General features: G+C 42.2%; 1 protein-coding gene across 2 annotated transcripts in view; it reads right to left on the bottom strand.

Moving 5' to 3' along the window:
* The window catches only part of prkcaa (protein kinase C, alpha, a), a 154,675-nt gene that overhangs the window by 20,350 nt on the left and 117,854 nt on the right, over nt 1-16,471 (bottom strand). For both annotated transcript variants that reach the window (XM_010889334.4, XM_020049769.3), the window contains 2 exons: nt 4,114-4,194; nt 929-1,036 (listed from right to left, as the gene is read on the bottom strand). In XM_010889334.4, coding sequence (XP_010887636.1) covers nt 929-1,036; nt 4,114-4,194 — 189 coding nt within the window. The remainder of the gene's footprint in view (nt 1-928; nt 1,037-4,113; nt 4,195-16,471) is intronic.

The raw sequence follows: 16,471 nt of genomic DNA, 5'->3' as shown, positions 1-16,471 counted from the left end.
TGATTTGATGTTTCTTTGTGTTTACTGTGACAATATCCGCTAACAAATTCCATGCTAATAAAGACTTCAATGTAGAACATTTGAGAGTGAGAGAGCTATAAAGCCTGCTACTATTGTGATACATACAGGATGTAGATGCTTCTCTCAGCAAATTATCAACTCCAAGGGGTTGGCTGTCTTGCGACCGACAGCCTGAAGTCATCATATTCTTTTACCCATAGATCCCTGTGTTTTTTTGCTAGCAGCAATATTTTGTGAATCTGCCCAAGTAAGCTATTCATCATGATTGGGTATCAAACAAAAGCACAACCCCCAAATTGGGCATCAAACAAAAAATCCTTTCAAATTATAGGTTGGACCTAGAATAACTATTGTTTTAAAAAAAAAAACTTTTCAAATTTGATAGTGTCTTAGCAACAAGAGGGTTTATGGTTTTGCTCTAAGATGCCAATCTACAAAAATAAATCACAGCACATTAGCGATAAATGCAGAGAAAGATAGACACCAATAGATATAGAGGCAGAGAGATGCAGACATATCGACAGTGATAAAAGGGATATAGCGACAGAATGAGAGGCAGACAGAGATGGACAGAGAGACAGAGTCTCTAGAGGCTAGAGAGAAACAACAGTGTGAGCCGTGGGGTTTTGCTGGTGGTGGGGGTTGGACACAATGCATGTTTTCGCACTCCGCTCAGCCCCAGAACATTCACCTCTTCACCTGCTCTGGCTATTAGCATCCTCGCCACTCTGGTCACATACACCTCTTCTGCTCAGCCTCTCTGTCCTCTATATGGACAGGAGGAGAGGACAGGGGGACTACCGCTGCAGTGTGAGGGGCTGGCGTAGAAACCCAATTCCACTGTATGTGAATGGCAATGTGTTCTGGCGACTCCACTCCTGTGACGCGGGTCAAAGGTGGTACTTACCCCTTTGCAGATGGACACGGCCTCTTTGGACATCTGCTTGGGATACGACACGTTGTGTTCCATGATGGACTGGAAGAGCTCGTCCTCGTCTTCGCCGTCAAACGGAGGCTGGGGCAGAACACAGCAGACAGTTAGAAAATAAATCTACTGAGCCACAATGCATGTTGGGTATGAGGCTAATGTTGGCGAGACTGAGAATGTTATTTGAGCATGGCTAACACCCCAAGAGGACCTAGACCACAGGTGTCGAACCGGTTCCACAAAGGGCCGAGTGTCTGCAGGTTTTTGGTTTTTCCTATAAATTGGTTCCTAGTTCAGACCTACACAACCAGGTGAGGGTAGAAACTAACCAATCAGTGACCTAATTAACCAATCAAGTACAAGGAGAGAGCAAAAACCTGCAGACACTCGGCCCTCCGTGGAACCGGTTTGACACCTCTGACCTAGACGATCAGAAATGTCGGAGGGCCCCGCAGCAGTCTAAGTCACTGCTTGGCAGTATAACCGCAACATGCCCGCGGCACCATGCACAGGGGGTCCAGCTCAAAGAAGGACTGCCTTGCGAGGTAGATGGTCAGATGGGACTGCCTTCGTCACATCGTGCTCTTATCGACACTTTCTGTTAGGGGTGGTTGTCTGCGAACTCCCTTGTTTATGTATAGTTAGAGAGGGCGTGACCTCAGTGCCCATGTGCCATCTAAAGGCTTCGGCGGTGATTGGCCAGCTCGTCGAGATTTACTTGGAGTCCACATGGAGCAGTAAACGGAAACTGCCCTTCTAGGTACTGGAAGGGGAGGGAAAACTGCGGTAATAAATGAAAAAGGAAATAAATGAATGAAATGCGAGCTACTCAAACTGGCAGACGTCACGGCTGGCCTCGCAGGACTGCTTAAACTAGCTTAGGAGGAAAAGGAAATATTTTCTTTGAAAAACATAAATTACAATCCCAGTATGACATGCTTTTCTGTGCTCAGTGTGTCCGACAATAGCTTTTTTGTTAAATTTGTTATGTCAATTCTAAGTCCATTTCAAAATAATGGGTTACTGCCCTATTTGTCAACCAAAAAACTAGGAAAAAAAACATCTAGCTATTTGGATACCAAACACCTGCTTCCAGCCATTAGAGGAGTTTAAAGTGTATTCTAATCCTTCTCAGTCCGTTTATACTGCTGGATGACAGAAGTTTCATTCTTGAATGTAGTTGACTGGACATAGAAACAGAGTGGGCCTGGTCATTAATTAAGCTATTGGCATTGACTGGTGGGGCGGGCACAGAGGGGAAAAAGAGAATGAGACACATACAGGAAAGAAAAAGACAGACAGGACAGAATATAAGTAATATATTAGAAACAGAAAAGGAAGGAAAAAGATGGAAGAACTACATTCTCAGAAAATAAATTGCCAGCTTGGAGCCAAATGGACTAAATGGTCCAGCTATTTTCCTCCTCCACTTCTATCATCACAAACCATAATGTGTGCATTTAGACACTTCATAAATGTATGATTTTTCATTTCCACTACACTGAACCCTTTGGCAAGTGATAGCTAGGCTGTGGTCGGCGCTCTTCATCTGATACTCACTGCACAGAACAATCTTGAGAGGTGTACACACACACAAACAAAGACACACACACACACACACACATACAAACAGAGACACACACACAGTGAGACACACACACACACAGTGAGACACACACACACACAGTGAGACACACACACACACAGTGAGACACACACACACACAGAGACACACACACACAGAGACACACACACAGTGAGACACACACACAGTGAGACACACACACACACACACACAGAGACACACACACACACACACACACACACAGAGACACACAGAGACACACAGAGACACACAGAGACACACAGACACACAGACACACAGAGACACACAGAGACACACAGACACACACAGAGACACACAGAGACACACAGACACACACAGAGACACACAGAGACACACACACAGAGACACACACACACACACACAGAGACACACACACACACAGAGACACACACACACACAGAGACAGAGACATACACACACACACACACACACAGACAGAGACATACACACACACACAGAGACACACACACACACACACAGAGACACACACACACACAGAGACACACACACAGAGACTTACACACACCTCCCCAACATATAACCTGGCGGTCACGTGTCAAGCACACTACTTTCTGGGCTGTGACTCTGTGTATGGCAAGATGTCATATAAGGGTTGTAAACCCAAAAGTTGGTAACAAAGTTTCAAGCCCCAGAGGACGTCAGTTTCTGCCCAGTTAGCGGGAAGGGAGGAGGCTACCGTACACCACAGCCCCAGACCAGCAGGTACCCAAACCCAAGTCATCGTCTGTACTGGAAAACTGTGCCTAACCCTTTTATAGGCACCCTGCCCCCTATGGAGTGGAAAACTGTGCCTAACCCTTTTATAGGCACCCTGCCCCCTATGGAGTGGAAAACTGTGCCTAACCCTTTTATAGGCACCCTGCCCCATATGGAGTGAAAAACTGTGCCCTTCCCTTTTATAGGCACCCTGCCCCCTATGGAGTGAAAAACTGTGCCCTTCCCTTTTATAGGCACCCTGCCCCCTACGGAGTGGAAAACTGTGCCTAACCCTTTTATAGGCACCCTGCCCCCTATGGAGTGAAAAACTGTGCCCTTCCCTTTTATAGGCACCCTGCCCCCTATGGAGTGGAAAACCGCTGACATACTTTACTATGCAAATGTAGTGACATCCAATTTATTAAGGCTCTTTATCTCGGCAACCCTGAGTGGAATCTGTATTTATTTTGGGTCATATTATATTATTTTTGTGTTCTGTGCTCCATTGTGAAGCTCCATTGTAACTACATTGAAATGTAACTTTTATTTGGATTTGAAGTTGTTGACAAGACCTTGTTTATGTCAATAAACACATCCAAGTAGCTGAACGACGAGCGTGAAAAACTCTGCTCAATGTAGAAACCTGAAAAATGTACCCGTGTGTGACTTGCATGTACCCGTGTGTGACTTGCATGTACCCGTGTGTGACTTGCATGTACCCGTGTGTGACTTGCATGTACCCGTGTGTGACTTGCATGTACCCGTGTGTGACTTGCATGTACCCGTGTGTGTGTTTTAATGGTGACGGGGGGACACTCACCTGCCCGGCCAACATCTCATAGAGCAGAACGCCATAGGCCCACCAGTCCACTGACAACCCATACGGCTGATATGCAATAATCTAGAGAGAGAGAAAGACAACATGAACAGTTCCATTAGGACCATCCTATCCTGTACATTACCCTTGAGTGTTGAGATGGGATTAGATAACCCGTGTTTGGTTAGCACATCAAAAGACCAGTGGAAATGCCGGCAAAATGTACAGACCAGACAAAGACAGGCACTCTCCCTCTCGGCATCAAACACAGGAAGACCTCGAGCACAGGACACACTCCACTCGCCTCGTGGTCACCTTTCGGCACAGACCCTACTTTACGCACGCACGCACACACACGCTCGCTCATGGGCACACACGCACGTGCGCACACACACACAGCTGCTATTATTAATCCTCTGTCATGTTGGTGAGTTACCATACCCCCTCCTACACTGCATCTACATACCACATGCAATTACCTCAAACCTCCGCCCAGTCACTCTGTGTCGGTACGCCCTGAAAAACAGCCAGTCTCTTGCTATCCGTTTTTTTTTTCAAACCGCTTTGTCTATTCATGCCTATTCATTTCTTAACACAGTATATGGAAGAAGGCCACAAGTCAGCCTTCCACTGCGAGTCTACACCCATTTGCAAAGCGTCGGGGCAAACATTTCATTCGATTGGACACGCGGATGTGCATATTAGCCAATCACAATGTCTACGCGCCACGTCTACTGCTGACAGACAGCGCCTGGGAGGTCCAGAGACACATGCCTTCCGCGGTAACAACAGCAGTCAGTCTAGCTCCTGTTAGCATTAGCGTCCTCTTCCGGAGGGACGACCTGTCAACCGGCCTCACCATCTGCTGTTCCGTACTTGCTGACCATTTCAGCCGTTCTAAGGGAGACGTGGGACCGCCCGGCATGCCACGATGTAGGGTAATGACATCCATAAGGAGAATTCACTGAAGCACAGTTATGTAATCCATAAGGGGAGCAAAGTTCATACACCCGTAAGCAGAACTCAATGATGCACAGGGCAAGGAGTAAACCCCCCTTACTCATTAACACTGTATCCACTGTAAGGATTTCAAGCTTGACGGGTCACTGTTCATTCTTTCTTTGTTCTGGTATATGATGTAACTATACTTTCCTCACCCACTCTCTCCCTGCCGTCTCCCTCCATCCCTCCTCCCACAGTTCATTAAGTTAAACAGTAGTTTGAGAAATGATTACTACTACATAGTTTTAACGTCCCTAAGGGGGATTCACAGAAGTGAATTGAAGGGAGCAAGACACGATTATCATTATTCGAAACATTGAATATGCATACAAATTTGTAAAACCATTCATTCAAAAGACAAAATGACAGAATTCAGGAAACTGGGCTTAAGTCGCATGTTACTACTTTTCAGGAGAGCTCTTTGTAAGATGTAAAACATGTTCTGGGACATTTTGTCTTTTTGGCAGAAATGCCTTCTTGAAGTTGTGAACTTGAAAGTGACTTAAATAACTAGTATGCTAAGTGTATATATGAATAAAATGGAAAACTCAAACCCTTGTTTAACCAGTGGAAAACACATGACTTTTCCTGTATTGGCTGAGATAAAGGGACGGGACATGCTGACATACTGAGTTCTGGTTGGTCTATCAAGTCACTAACGTGACTACTTGGTCAGTGTCCCGGGAATTTCAAACATGGATAAGTGCAAATGTGTTGCTAGAGCTCTCAATCACTTCCCTGAATTTAGCTGCCGTTGTTAACAATACTGAGTGAGAACAAGTTGTGAGAGAATACTTTCTGGAGGACAATGATGCCATTACCCTCTCAGACTCGGAAGATGAATCGGACAAAGAGGAAACCCCAGACTTGGATACTGTTCAAAACATTGTCAGAGAATGAGAGATGTACAGTACAGTGCTGTACGATCAGATGTTGACCGTGCGATGGAATCAGTGGAATATCCTGCAGCGTATGAGCAAAGAAATTGACAAAATACAGGCATTTTATTGGAAATGCGGAGATGGACGAAATGAAAACGCTGGCTCGTCTTGTACAAAACAACTGTCCACAGATTACTTTTAGAAAGGGCAACCATGGCATCCATGACACAGACAATGAAAGTCAACAGACCAAACATAAACAACATAGTATGCAATCAGAGGATTATTCCGTCTGCCGTGAAACTTTCCTACATGTATACGGGTATGTCTAACGTTTGCTAACTAGCTACAGAATTCCTTTTCAGAAAGTTGTCAAAGTTATTTGTATTGCTAGTTATCTAGCTATAGCTACTGACATTACTGTTAACGTTAGCAATCTAGGTAATGATGTTAACCTACTAGCTAGCTGTTAACCTACCAGCTAGCTAACATTTCCAGGTGTCTAGCTTGTTTGTTGGGTTGCTAACTTTGCCTGATGATTTTATACTTTAGTAAATAATACTGTAACATTTCTTGTATGTTGGCTTTCTAGCTGGACCATCAATGCAGATAGCTAGGTGAGTTTCAGGGGATGGGTGATTATGCCGAGCTACTGTTATGTTTCCATAGCTATTGTTATGTTTCCAAAGTCGCGTATTATTGGTAATTAGCTATCTGATTGACCAGTCGTTCATCCTGGTGTGTGTGAATATGACCAGCTATTATGAGTAGACAAAAAGTGATGGGAACGGATAGTCAAATATTTGAAAAACCCGAAATGTATTTAGTATTCGAATAATTGTGTGTGTATTCAATTAAATAATTTTTTTACGTATATGTATTGTTTTGGTTGAAATAAATTGACTTGAAGGTTATTTTTCTAAATACTTAAAATTCCAATCTAAAATGTTTACATACAGTGAGGGAAAAAAATATTTGATCCCCTGCTGATTTTGTACGTTTGCCCACTGACAAAGAAATGATCAATCTATAATTTTAATGTTAGGTTTATTTGAACTGTGAGAGACAGAATAACAAAAAAATCCAGAAAAATGCAGGTTTGTTACCTGTATAAAAGACACCTGTCCACAGAAGCAATCAATCAATCAGATTCCAAACTGTCCACCATGGCCAAGACCAAAGAGCTGTCCAAGGATTGTAGACCTACACAAGGCTGGAAGACCATCGCCAAGGAGCTTGGTGAGAAGGTGACAACAGTTTGTGTGATTATTTGCAAATGGAAGAAACAAAAAAGAACTGTCAATCTTCCTCGGTCTGGGGTTCCATGCAAGATCTCACCTTGTGGGGTTGCAATGACCATGAGAATGGTGAGGAATCAGCCAAGAACTACACTACAATGATCAAGGCAGGTGGGACCATAGTCACCAAGAAAACAATTGGTAACATACTACGCCGTGAAGAACTAAAATCCTGCAGCGCCCGCAAGGTCCCCCTGCTCAAGAAAGCACATATACAGGCTCGTCTGAAGTTTGCCAATGAACATCTGAATGATTCAGAAGATAACTGGGTGAAAGTGGAGTGGTCATGAGACCAAATTCTAGCTCTTTGGCATCAACTCAACTCGCCGTGTTTGGAGCAGGACCCCAAGAACTGTCAAATCTGGGAGGAGAACCTCCATCCCTCAGCCAGGGCACTGAAAATGGGTCATGGATGGGTATTCCAGCCAAGGCAACAAAGTAGTGGCACAAGAAGAAGCACATTAACCTGTTAGTTGAAGGGCACAAAAAGTCAATTTCCGCCTAAAATGATGTACCCAAATCTAAATGCTTGTAGCTCATGACCTGAATATAGTAGAAACATTTTCTTGGTACCATTTGAAAGGAGACACTCTGTAGTTTGCAGGAATTATTATAAATGAATGCAGGAAAGTATAACACAATAGATTTGGCAGAGGATAAAACAAACCAAAACATGTGTTTTTGGTAAAAAACTAAATTCTGCATCATGTTTGAGTTGCAGTGGGGAAGGCCAAACATGGATTAGTAACCTGGAGGAACTTTCCACTTGATCTACTAGATGTCAGCAGGATCTGGGTAAAGTTTCATGGCCACTTGATATAAAATTCAGTGATCTACTTACTCTTTTGTAAAGCAAGGCAAAGTGTCCTTTCCAGATTGGCCACTTTGTGCCAAATTGGACAATTTGGACACATTATGAATTTTCAAGTTCATACATACCCAGAACATACAACAGTGCAAAAGTGATTAATATAAGGGTTACACACTCTCAGGAATGTTATACATGATGGAAAATTTGCTTTCCTTCATAAAGATACTAACAGGAGGTGCCACAAGGAGGTGGGTCCAATGATCTAACGTGTGGTGTTTGCATCATATTTGGTAATCTAACAGCCTAATTGGTGTTTGCATCATATGTGGTTTTTGCATTATGTGTGATCTAACATTATATGTGGTGTTCGCATCATATGTAAGATCACCACATATGATGTTATCTATCTATATCTGGTATCTATGCCTCCTTACACACATAGATAGTAAGCAAACAGTTGGCAGGAGTAGAAAGGAAAAGAGTAGAAGGGAATAGGAGAAAGAAGGGGGAGACTTATCGACTTCTGGGAAATCTCTGAAATGGCCAGTCAGATGATGGCGTCACAGTGGGGGTCAAGAGCCAGAGGGACCTCCTGAATCACTGTTGGTTATTCAGGGAGAATATGGGGATGAATAGGCCATAAGAAACAGCCACAAAATGTCATAGCCAAATCACAGATTGGTTACATATAAGGAAATTATGAACTGAAATCTACTATAATGACGTGACCCAATTGACAGTAAATGCTCAGAAACTATATAACTATCTATCTTATTTTACTCACCAAGTTGCTTGACTCACAGTCCATGATTTCTTTCCAAAGATCTAGTCTAAATTGGTCTCCTATGTTGCTTTTCCACTTAGGAGTAGCCATTTAAACTTTAAATGCAGAGTATAGTTTTGTGAGCAGCGACAGCTATGCGTCTTGCGCAATAGTCAAGTTTGGTTGAAGATTTGTGGGGGTGGTGCGCACTGTTGGTGATGCCATTTTTGTGGATGTTGACTATACTCACAAACTTGCATAGGAGTTAGTCTCCGTAATAGCTACTTTAAATTGTGTACTGCAGTTAGATTCACGAGATTCTTAGCTTTCTGCACATATATAATATGCCAATAACAAAAAAAAAATATTTACAACACTTTGCACACGTTTGGTGTCCCGGCACCGGGACGTTTGAATTAACAAGTTGGTCCTAGAGTGGCCTAGCCAGTCTCCAGACCTTAATCCCATAGACATTCTGTGGAGAGAGCCAAAGGTTCAAGTTCCCAAACATCAGTCTAGAAACCTTAATGACTTGGAGAAGGTCTGCAAAGAGGACTGGGACAAAATCCCTCCTGAGATGTGTGCAAACCTGGTGGCCAATTACAAGAAACGTCTGACCTCTGATTGCCAACAAGGGTTTTGCCACCAAGTACTAAGTCATGTTTTGCAGAGGGGTCGAATACTTATTTCAGTCATTAAAATGCAAATCAATTTATAACATTTTTGACATGCATGTTTCTGGATTATTTGGTTGTTATTGGTTGTTAAAATTACAGACTGATCATTTCTTTGTCAGTGGGCAAACATACAAAATCAGCAGGGGACCAAATCTTTTTTCCCTCACTGTATGATATGTGCACAACCCAGTCCATCAGTACAGTAAGACTGCTAAACGGCTCAGTGGCTGTCCACCTGCACGCAAATTATTTGCACTTACATTGCTGCTACTATTTATTATGAACCCTGCTACTAAACTACTTTAACTGTACTGTTTATACCTGATGTATCAAGTGTATGTGAAAAAACTTACATTTTATTTGGTTTGATGTTCTCCTTTGATGAACATATAAAATATGTCTCAAGAGTTGCTTATTTTCATCTTCAAAACATTGCCAAAATCAGAAACCTTTTATCAAAAACTAATGCAGAAAAACTAATCCATGCTTTTTATGACAAATCAATAAATAAGCTTAAATTAGTGCTGCACACGGCTGCTAGAATCCTAACTAGAACAAAAAAATGGGCTGCCTGTTAGGGTTGATTGTAAGGTTTTATTGTTAACCTATAAATCAATACATGAACTTGCTCCTACTTACCTTGCTGAAATGATCCAGCCATACATACCTACACGTAATCTACGATCGCAACATGTAGGCCTTTTAATTGTACCTAGAATTTCTAAACAAACAGCCAGAGGCAGGGCCTTTTCTCATAGAGCTCCACTACAGTAGAAACTTTCAAGTGTCTATTAAAGACTAAAGACTAATCTCTACAGCATGGTCTATGATGAAGTGTAGTCTGGCATGCATTTTCTGAATTTTCCCAGTCTCTGTCAGTTTTAAACTTAAGAGGATACGAGGTCCTGGCCTACACCTGCAGAATACCTGGCTTGAAAGACCCATTGCTGCCACTGTCCAAAGTTCTCCTGGTTCTGTTGCAGATCAAGACGATGCCTGAGGATTTCAGCTGCCACTGTGCTGACACCTCCCCAGTGTTGTCCCTTTCCTTGTCCATCTGGTCATGCTTCCGACCTGGACTAAGTTTAAATAGACTCTGGACTCAGCCCAGATGCATTTATTAATTATTACAATTATACTCTTAATGGCCCTCATTTATCAAAAGTGCGTACACCAAATTTCCAACTTACACCTGGCGTACACCCAAAACCACGGTGACTTTGAGATTTATCAATATGGACTTTGGCGTACGGCACTCTCAAATCCTACGCCAGCTCAGGAGGTGGTGTACGCACGTTTTGAGTTAGTGCGGAGATGCGCAGAAAAAAAAATCCTAACGCACTGACAAACTAAAATATATGATATATTATGACCCACTGTAAAAAAAACAACAACATAATTACAAGCTTCAGTGTTTATTTTTGTGCAACATGGACTTCAAGGTTTCATTTGTGTGACTTTACCAAAGCATTTGACTTATATGTATTCCTTCAGATGCGAGCCTGTGCGCTTTACATGACGTTTCAGGGTTAGGCCCGGCAGTTGCGCATGGACTGGTTTCAGTAATAAAAGGCTTTAAATTACCAAAATATAATTCAGACTGACAAAATAATAAAACTGACATTCTTCTTCTTTTAAATAATAATAGAAATAATAATAATAACGACATTCTTCTTCTAAATAACAATAAACGTTATTAATAATAAATATCATGAAATAATAAGACGAATATTACAAATTGTCATGCAATTATTAATGTGAATGAATGGTACTCCGCTTTTTAAACTGCCAAATGAAACAATTGTATTTCTTTCTACCTCCCTGGTGATCGTCTCAATCTCCACGTCAGAGAAGTTTCTCTTTTTTGCCGTCTTCCGTGTGTCCATGGCGTAAAATGAGGGCGTGGGGGAAGCGGAGACTTGAATATATAGGGGCGTGTTATTCTAATGACGATCGTTTTCATCCGCGGCATTTATCAAGGGAAGGTATTGCGTACACCTGGATTTTAAAGGTACGCACAGTTTCATAAATCAGGCGATGAGAGGAGTGTAAGCAAAATCTTACGCCAACATATACGCCCGTTTCTACGCAAGAATGATAAATGAGGGCCAATATGTTCACCCGGCACAGCCAGAAGAAGACTGGTCACCCCTCTGAGCCTGGGTCCTCTCTAGGTTTCTTCCTAAATTTTGGCATTCTTAGGGAGTTTTACCTAGCCACTGAAATTCAACACTACTGTTGTTTGCGCCTTATGGTTTAAGGCCGGGTGATGTAAAAGCACTTTGTGACAACTGCTGATGTAAAAAGGGTTTTATAAATACTATATCTATCAATCAATCAAATGTATGTGTTTATTTGAAACTAACCAGACCAGTTTAACACAAGGTCAGTGTCCCCATTTCTTAAATAGCTGTGTGGGGTTAAGGCCTAAGAGGGTGTGAACTACGCTGAATGGGTGTAAACAAAGACCAGCTCTCTGTCAAGTGTCAATCTTTCAAGGCTTTTTTCTCAGAACTAAGTAGAACAGTATCAACTTTTAAAGCAGCGTATCTTTCCCATAACATTGTCAAGCAGTATTGTATTATATACCATTACAAAGCTCTGAATCTGGACCTTTATAAATTGCTATAAAAAGCGAAAAACATTTTGCGATAAGCCATGTTTCCTGAATTCTGTCACAATTTATGAATCAACACTACCGCCTTCAGCAGTGAGTGATTTGGAAATACTGGGAAGAGGAGAATAGAGTAGAGGAGAATACAGGAGAAAAGAAGAGATGAGAATACAAGAGAGGAGATGAGACGCATAGAGAGCAGTGTAGGAAGGCCAGGGGAGAGTCATCAATAAAATATTCACAATGATGTCAGAGAGATGAGGTGGAAAATGAGGAGTGGGGGCACACACTCTTTTCCTCACTTATAGGAAAAAGTGTCTCTGTTCATGTGTGTGTTTGGAGTGGGGGCACGTGAGCCGCGCGCATGTCTTTTTTTTGTGTGATCTAATTTAAAGAGGATGTCTCAAAAGCAGAAGGTTGTAACATCTTAGTACACTTGACTTAAGAAGTTCTTCACATGCACTAACACTAACCTTTCAAGACAGTAAGTATCCCATATAGGTTAAAGACACATTAATATTTAAATATGCATAGGTGATATGCCCTGCTTATGGATGATCAGAGCTATGCCGCTAATGTACTTGGCTTTCAACTCCCGAGGGAGATATAGAGAGAGAGAACGAGACAGAGAGAGAGAGAGAGAGAGCTTGTGGTCCCGACAGAATAAAAAACGAGATACTCATCAACAGCACTCCAGACCTGCAGTCTGCTTTGCTCAGTATCATCCTAAAATCTGGAGATTTCCCTGCCATTTGGAGTGAAGGACTTATTACCCCAATCTATAAAACTGGAGATAAATTTGATCCCAACAATTACAGAGGCATCTGTGTTAGCAGTAATCTGGGGAAGTAATTTTTAGCATTTTAAATGAAAAAAAATTACATTTCCTCAAAGAGCACAATGTAAGTAAAAATCCAATTGGATTCCTCCCAAAGCATCACACTACTGATCACAATTTTACTCTACACATTAATTGAAAAGCATTCTGTTTGGCACAATGGACTATGTTACAACATCCTCCAAAGTGGTATAGGAGGAAAAACATATGAAACCATTAAATCTATGTACATTTGAAATAAGTACAGCATTAGAATTTGAGATCAACATACACAATATTTTTCAAAAAGAAGAGGAGTTCTTCAAGGCTGTATCCTGAGTGTAAAAAGTGATTTATCTTCGTCTCATTCTTTTACATCACAAGGACCTGGCATTTTAACAAGGGTGTGTAGACTTTTTATATCCACTATATATAAAATAATAAAATGAAATTGTTTTAGAGGCATATTGAAAAGATTTATCAAGCTATTAGAATGTCTGAGTTAAAATGACTCTCCACTGGCCAAAATGAGGGCTCTTCTGGTGTTAAATACCAAATAGTCCTTAAGGCCAGACATGGGAAAATACTCATGACCTTTGTCATGGTCAATAATGGACAGGAGAAACGTAATTCGATGCCATGTTTCCTTTCAAGTCAAATGTCAAACACTTGTGTACTCAAAATGTAATCATTCACAAACTGACCAAAGGTGTCTTTTTCTGCTTCACTGTGAATTAAAGCAGGGAACATAACTCAACACGTTTACCATCCTGGTAAACAGAAAGGTCACAGACGATGTTAGCCACAACTAATCCATTAGAGGTAATGGAATGACCAAAACCATAATATTTTCTAACATACTCTACACTGGGGATCTCAGAAAGTTTTTCTCCTACGTAACTTCATAACACCAGTTAAAGAGGTCTATCCCTTCTACTGCCATTCATGTTTTGCCAGTAGATACTATATTTTACTGTATAAAAGAAACAGAGTATATTTCTGCTACTGTAGACCACCCAAAATTGGGTAACCATGATGATAATGGATCTGATGTACAGTGGGGAGAACAAGTATTTAATACACTGCCGATTTTGCAGGTTTTCCTACTTACAAAGCACGTAGAGGTCTGTCATTTTATCATAGGTACACGTCAACTGTGAGAGACGGAATCTAAAACAAAAATCCAGAAAATCACATTGTACGATTTTTAAATAAATAATTTGCATTTTATTACATGACATAAAAATTTGATCAACTACCAACCAGTAAGAATTCCGGCTCTCACAGACCTGTTAGTTTTTCTTTAATAAGCCCTCCTGTTCTCCAATCATTACCTGTATTAACTGCACCTGGTTGAACTCTTTACATGTATGAAATACACCTGTCCACACATTCAATCAAACAGACTCCAAACTCTCCACAATGGCCAAGACCAGAGAGCTGTGTAAGGACATCAGGGATAGAATTGTAGACCTGCACAAGGCTGGGATGGGAGAATTCAAGATGACGGTCAATCTCCCTCGGTCTGGGGCTCCCTGCCCAGAACTACATAGCAGGACCTGGTCAATGACCTGAAGAGAGCTGGGACCACAGTCTCAAAGAAAACCATTAGTAACACACTACGCCGTCATGGATTAAAATCTTGCAGCACATGTCCAGGCCCATCTGAAGTTTGCTAATGACCATCTGGATGATCCACAGGAGGAATGCGAGAAGTTCATGTGGTCTGATGAGACAAAAATAGAGCTTTTTGGTCTAAACTCCACTCGCTGTGTTTGGAGGAAGAAAAAGGATGAGTACAACCCCAAGAACACCATCCCAACCGTGAAGCATGGAGGTGGAAACATCATTCTTTGGGGATGCTTTTCTGCAAAGGGGACAGGACGACTGCACTGTATTGAGGGGAGGATGGATGGGGCCATGTATCGCGAGATCTTGGCCAACAACCTCCTTCCCTCAGTAAGAGCATTGAAGATGGGTCGTGGCTGGGTCTTCAAGCATGACAACGACCCGAAACACACAGCCAGGGAGTGGCTAAGGAGTGGTTCCCTAAGAAGCATCTCAAGGTCCTGGAGTGGCCTAGCCAGTCTCCAGATCTGAACCCAATAGAAAATATTTGGAGGGAGCTGAAAGTCCGTATTGCCAGGCGACAGCCCCAAAACCTGAAGGATCTGGAGAAGGTCTGTATGGAGGAGTGGGCCAAAATCCCTGCTGCAGTGTGTGCAAACCTGGTCAAGAACTACAGGAAACGTATGATCTCTGTAATTGCAAACAAAGGTTTCTGCACCAAATATTAAGTTCTGCTTTTCTGATGTATCAAATACTTTTGTCATGCAATAAAATGCTAATTAATTACTTATAAATCATTCAACGTGATTTTCTGGAGTTTTGTTTTAGATTACGTCACTCACAGTTGAAGAGTACCAATGATAAAAATTACAGACTTCTACATGCTTTGTAAGTGGGAAAACCTGTAAAATCGGCAGTGTATCAAATACTTGTTCTCCCCACTGTATCTACAATGACTACAATGGCGACAACCTAAGTACCTTCACCACATTGTGCTATTTACCGAGTAGCTGGCAAACACTGCTGATATTTACTTCTGTTCCGGCCAAGTCATTTTCCAGACATTTCTATCTCTGGCTCATTATTTTGCCTTAACATACCCATGGCCGATGTACCGGTGAATTAGTAGACGTAACCTCGGACCCAAGCATGCATTTTCATCTCGGGGTATCATGAGAATTGGACAGAAAGAGCAAAAGGTGAGAGCAACAAGAGTCTGGTGATATTTTGATCCATTTCGGGCACAGCCGGGACGAGCATCCATGTGACACCTACGTCCTTGCCTGTCGCCTGTCAGAGTGCCACTAGACTGTTAGTGTTTTGGACGTGGTGACCTTAAACTCCATGAAATGCACTGTCTGGCGGAGTCTGAATACGGTTGGTGTGTTAGTGTGTTGGTGTGTGTGTGTCTGTGTGAAACATGTACTGTAGGGGGCAGTCTTCACTTGCGTATGTGATTGATTGTGTCTGTCCCAGTCAATGTCTCCCCAGATTTACCAGCATTTGGAACGTGAATGGGACAGATCTCTGCATGTTGCTCGAGTCTCTCGTAACATTTTCTCTCACTTTCCACATCCCATGAAAGCCTATGGCCAAGTGGGCTTGTCTGACATAATGTGTGTGTGTGTGTGTGTGTGTGTGTGTGTATTTGCACGTACTGTAAAAGTACCCACCCTTGTGCCGTTAGTATGTGTACATCTGTGCGCTGATGGATGTCTCCTGTCAGGCCTAATGCCACATGACATTTCTAGAACACGGTCAAGGCTACTCAAGGCTTCCAATGGCACCACTGCTCCTGACACAGGAACTAGCAAACATCTCACTTGAAGACAATACATTGAGGGCAAAACACCAGAAAACACAGGCTGGCCTGATTACAGAAACGGTTACAGCAGGCACCAGTGATCTTTTAGCCGGACAGGAAAGTGC

This window comes from Esox lucius, chromosome 9 (assembly GCF_011004845.1).
Source record: "Esox lucius isolate fEsoLuc1 chromosome 9, fEsoLuc1.pri, whole genome shotgun sequence".
Lineage (NCBI taxonomy): Eukaryota > Metazoa > Chordata > Actinopteri > Esociformes > Esocidae > Esox > Esox lucius.
Note: the sequence above shows the minus strand (reverse complement) of the source record. Positions and strands in the feature narration are given on the sequence as shown.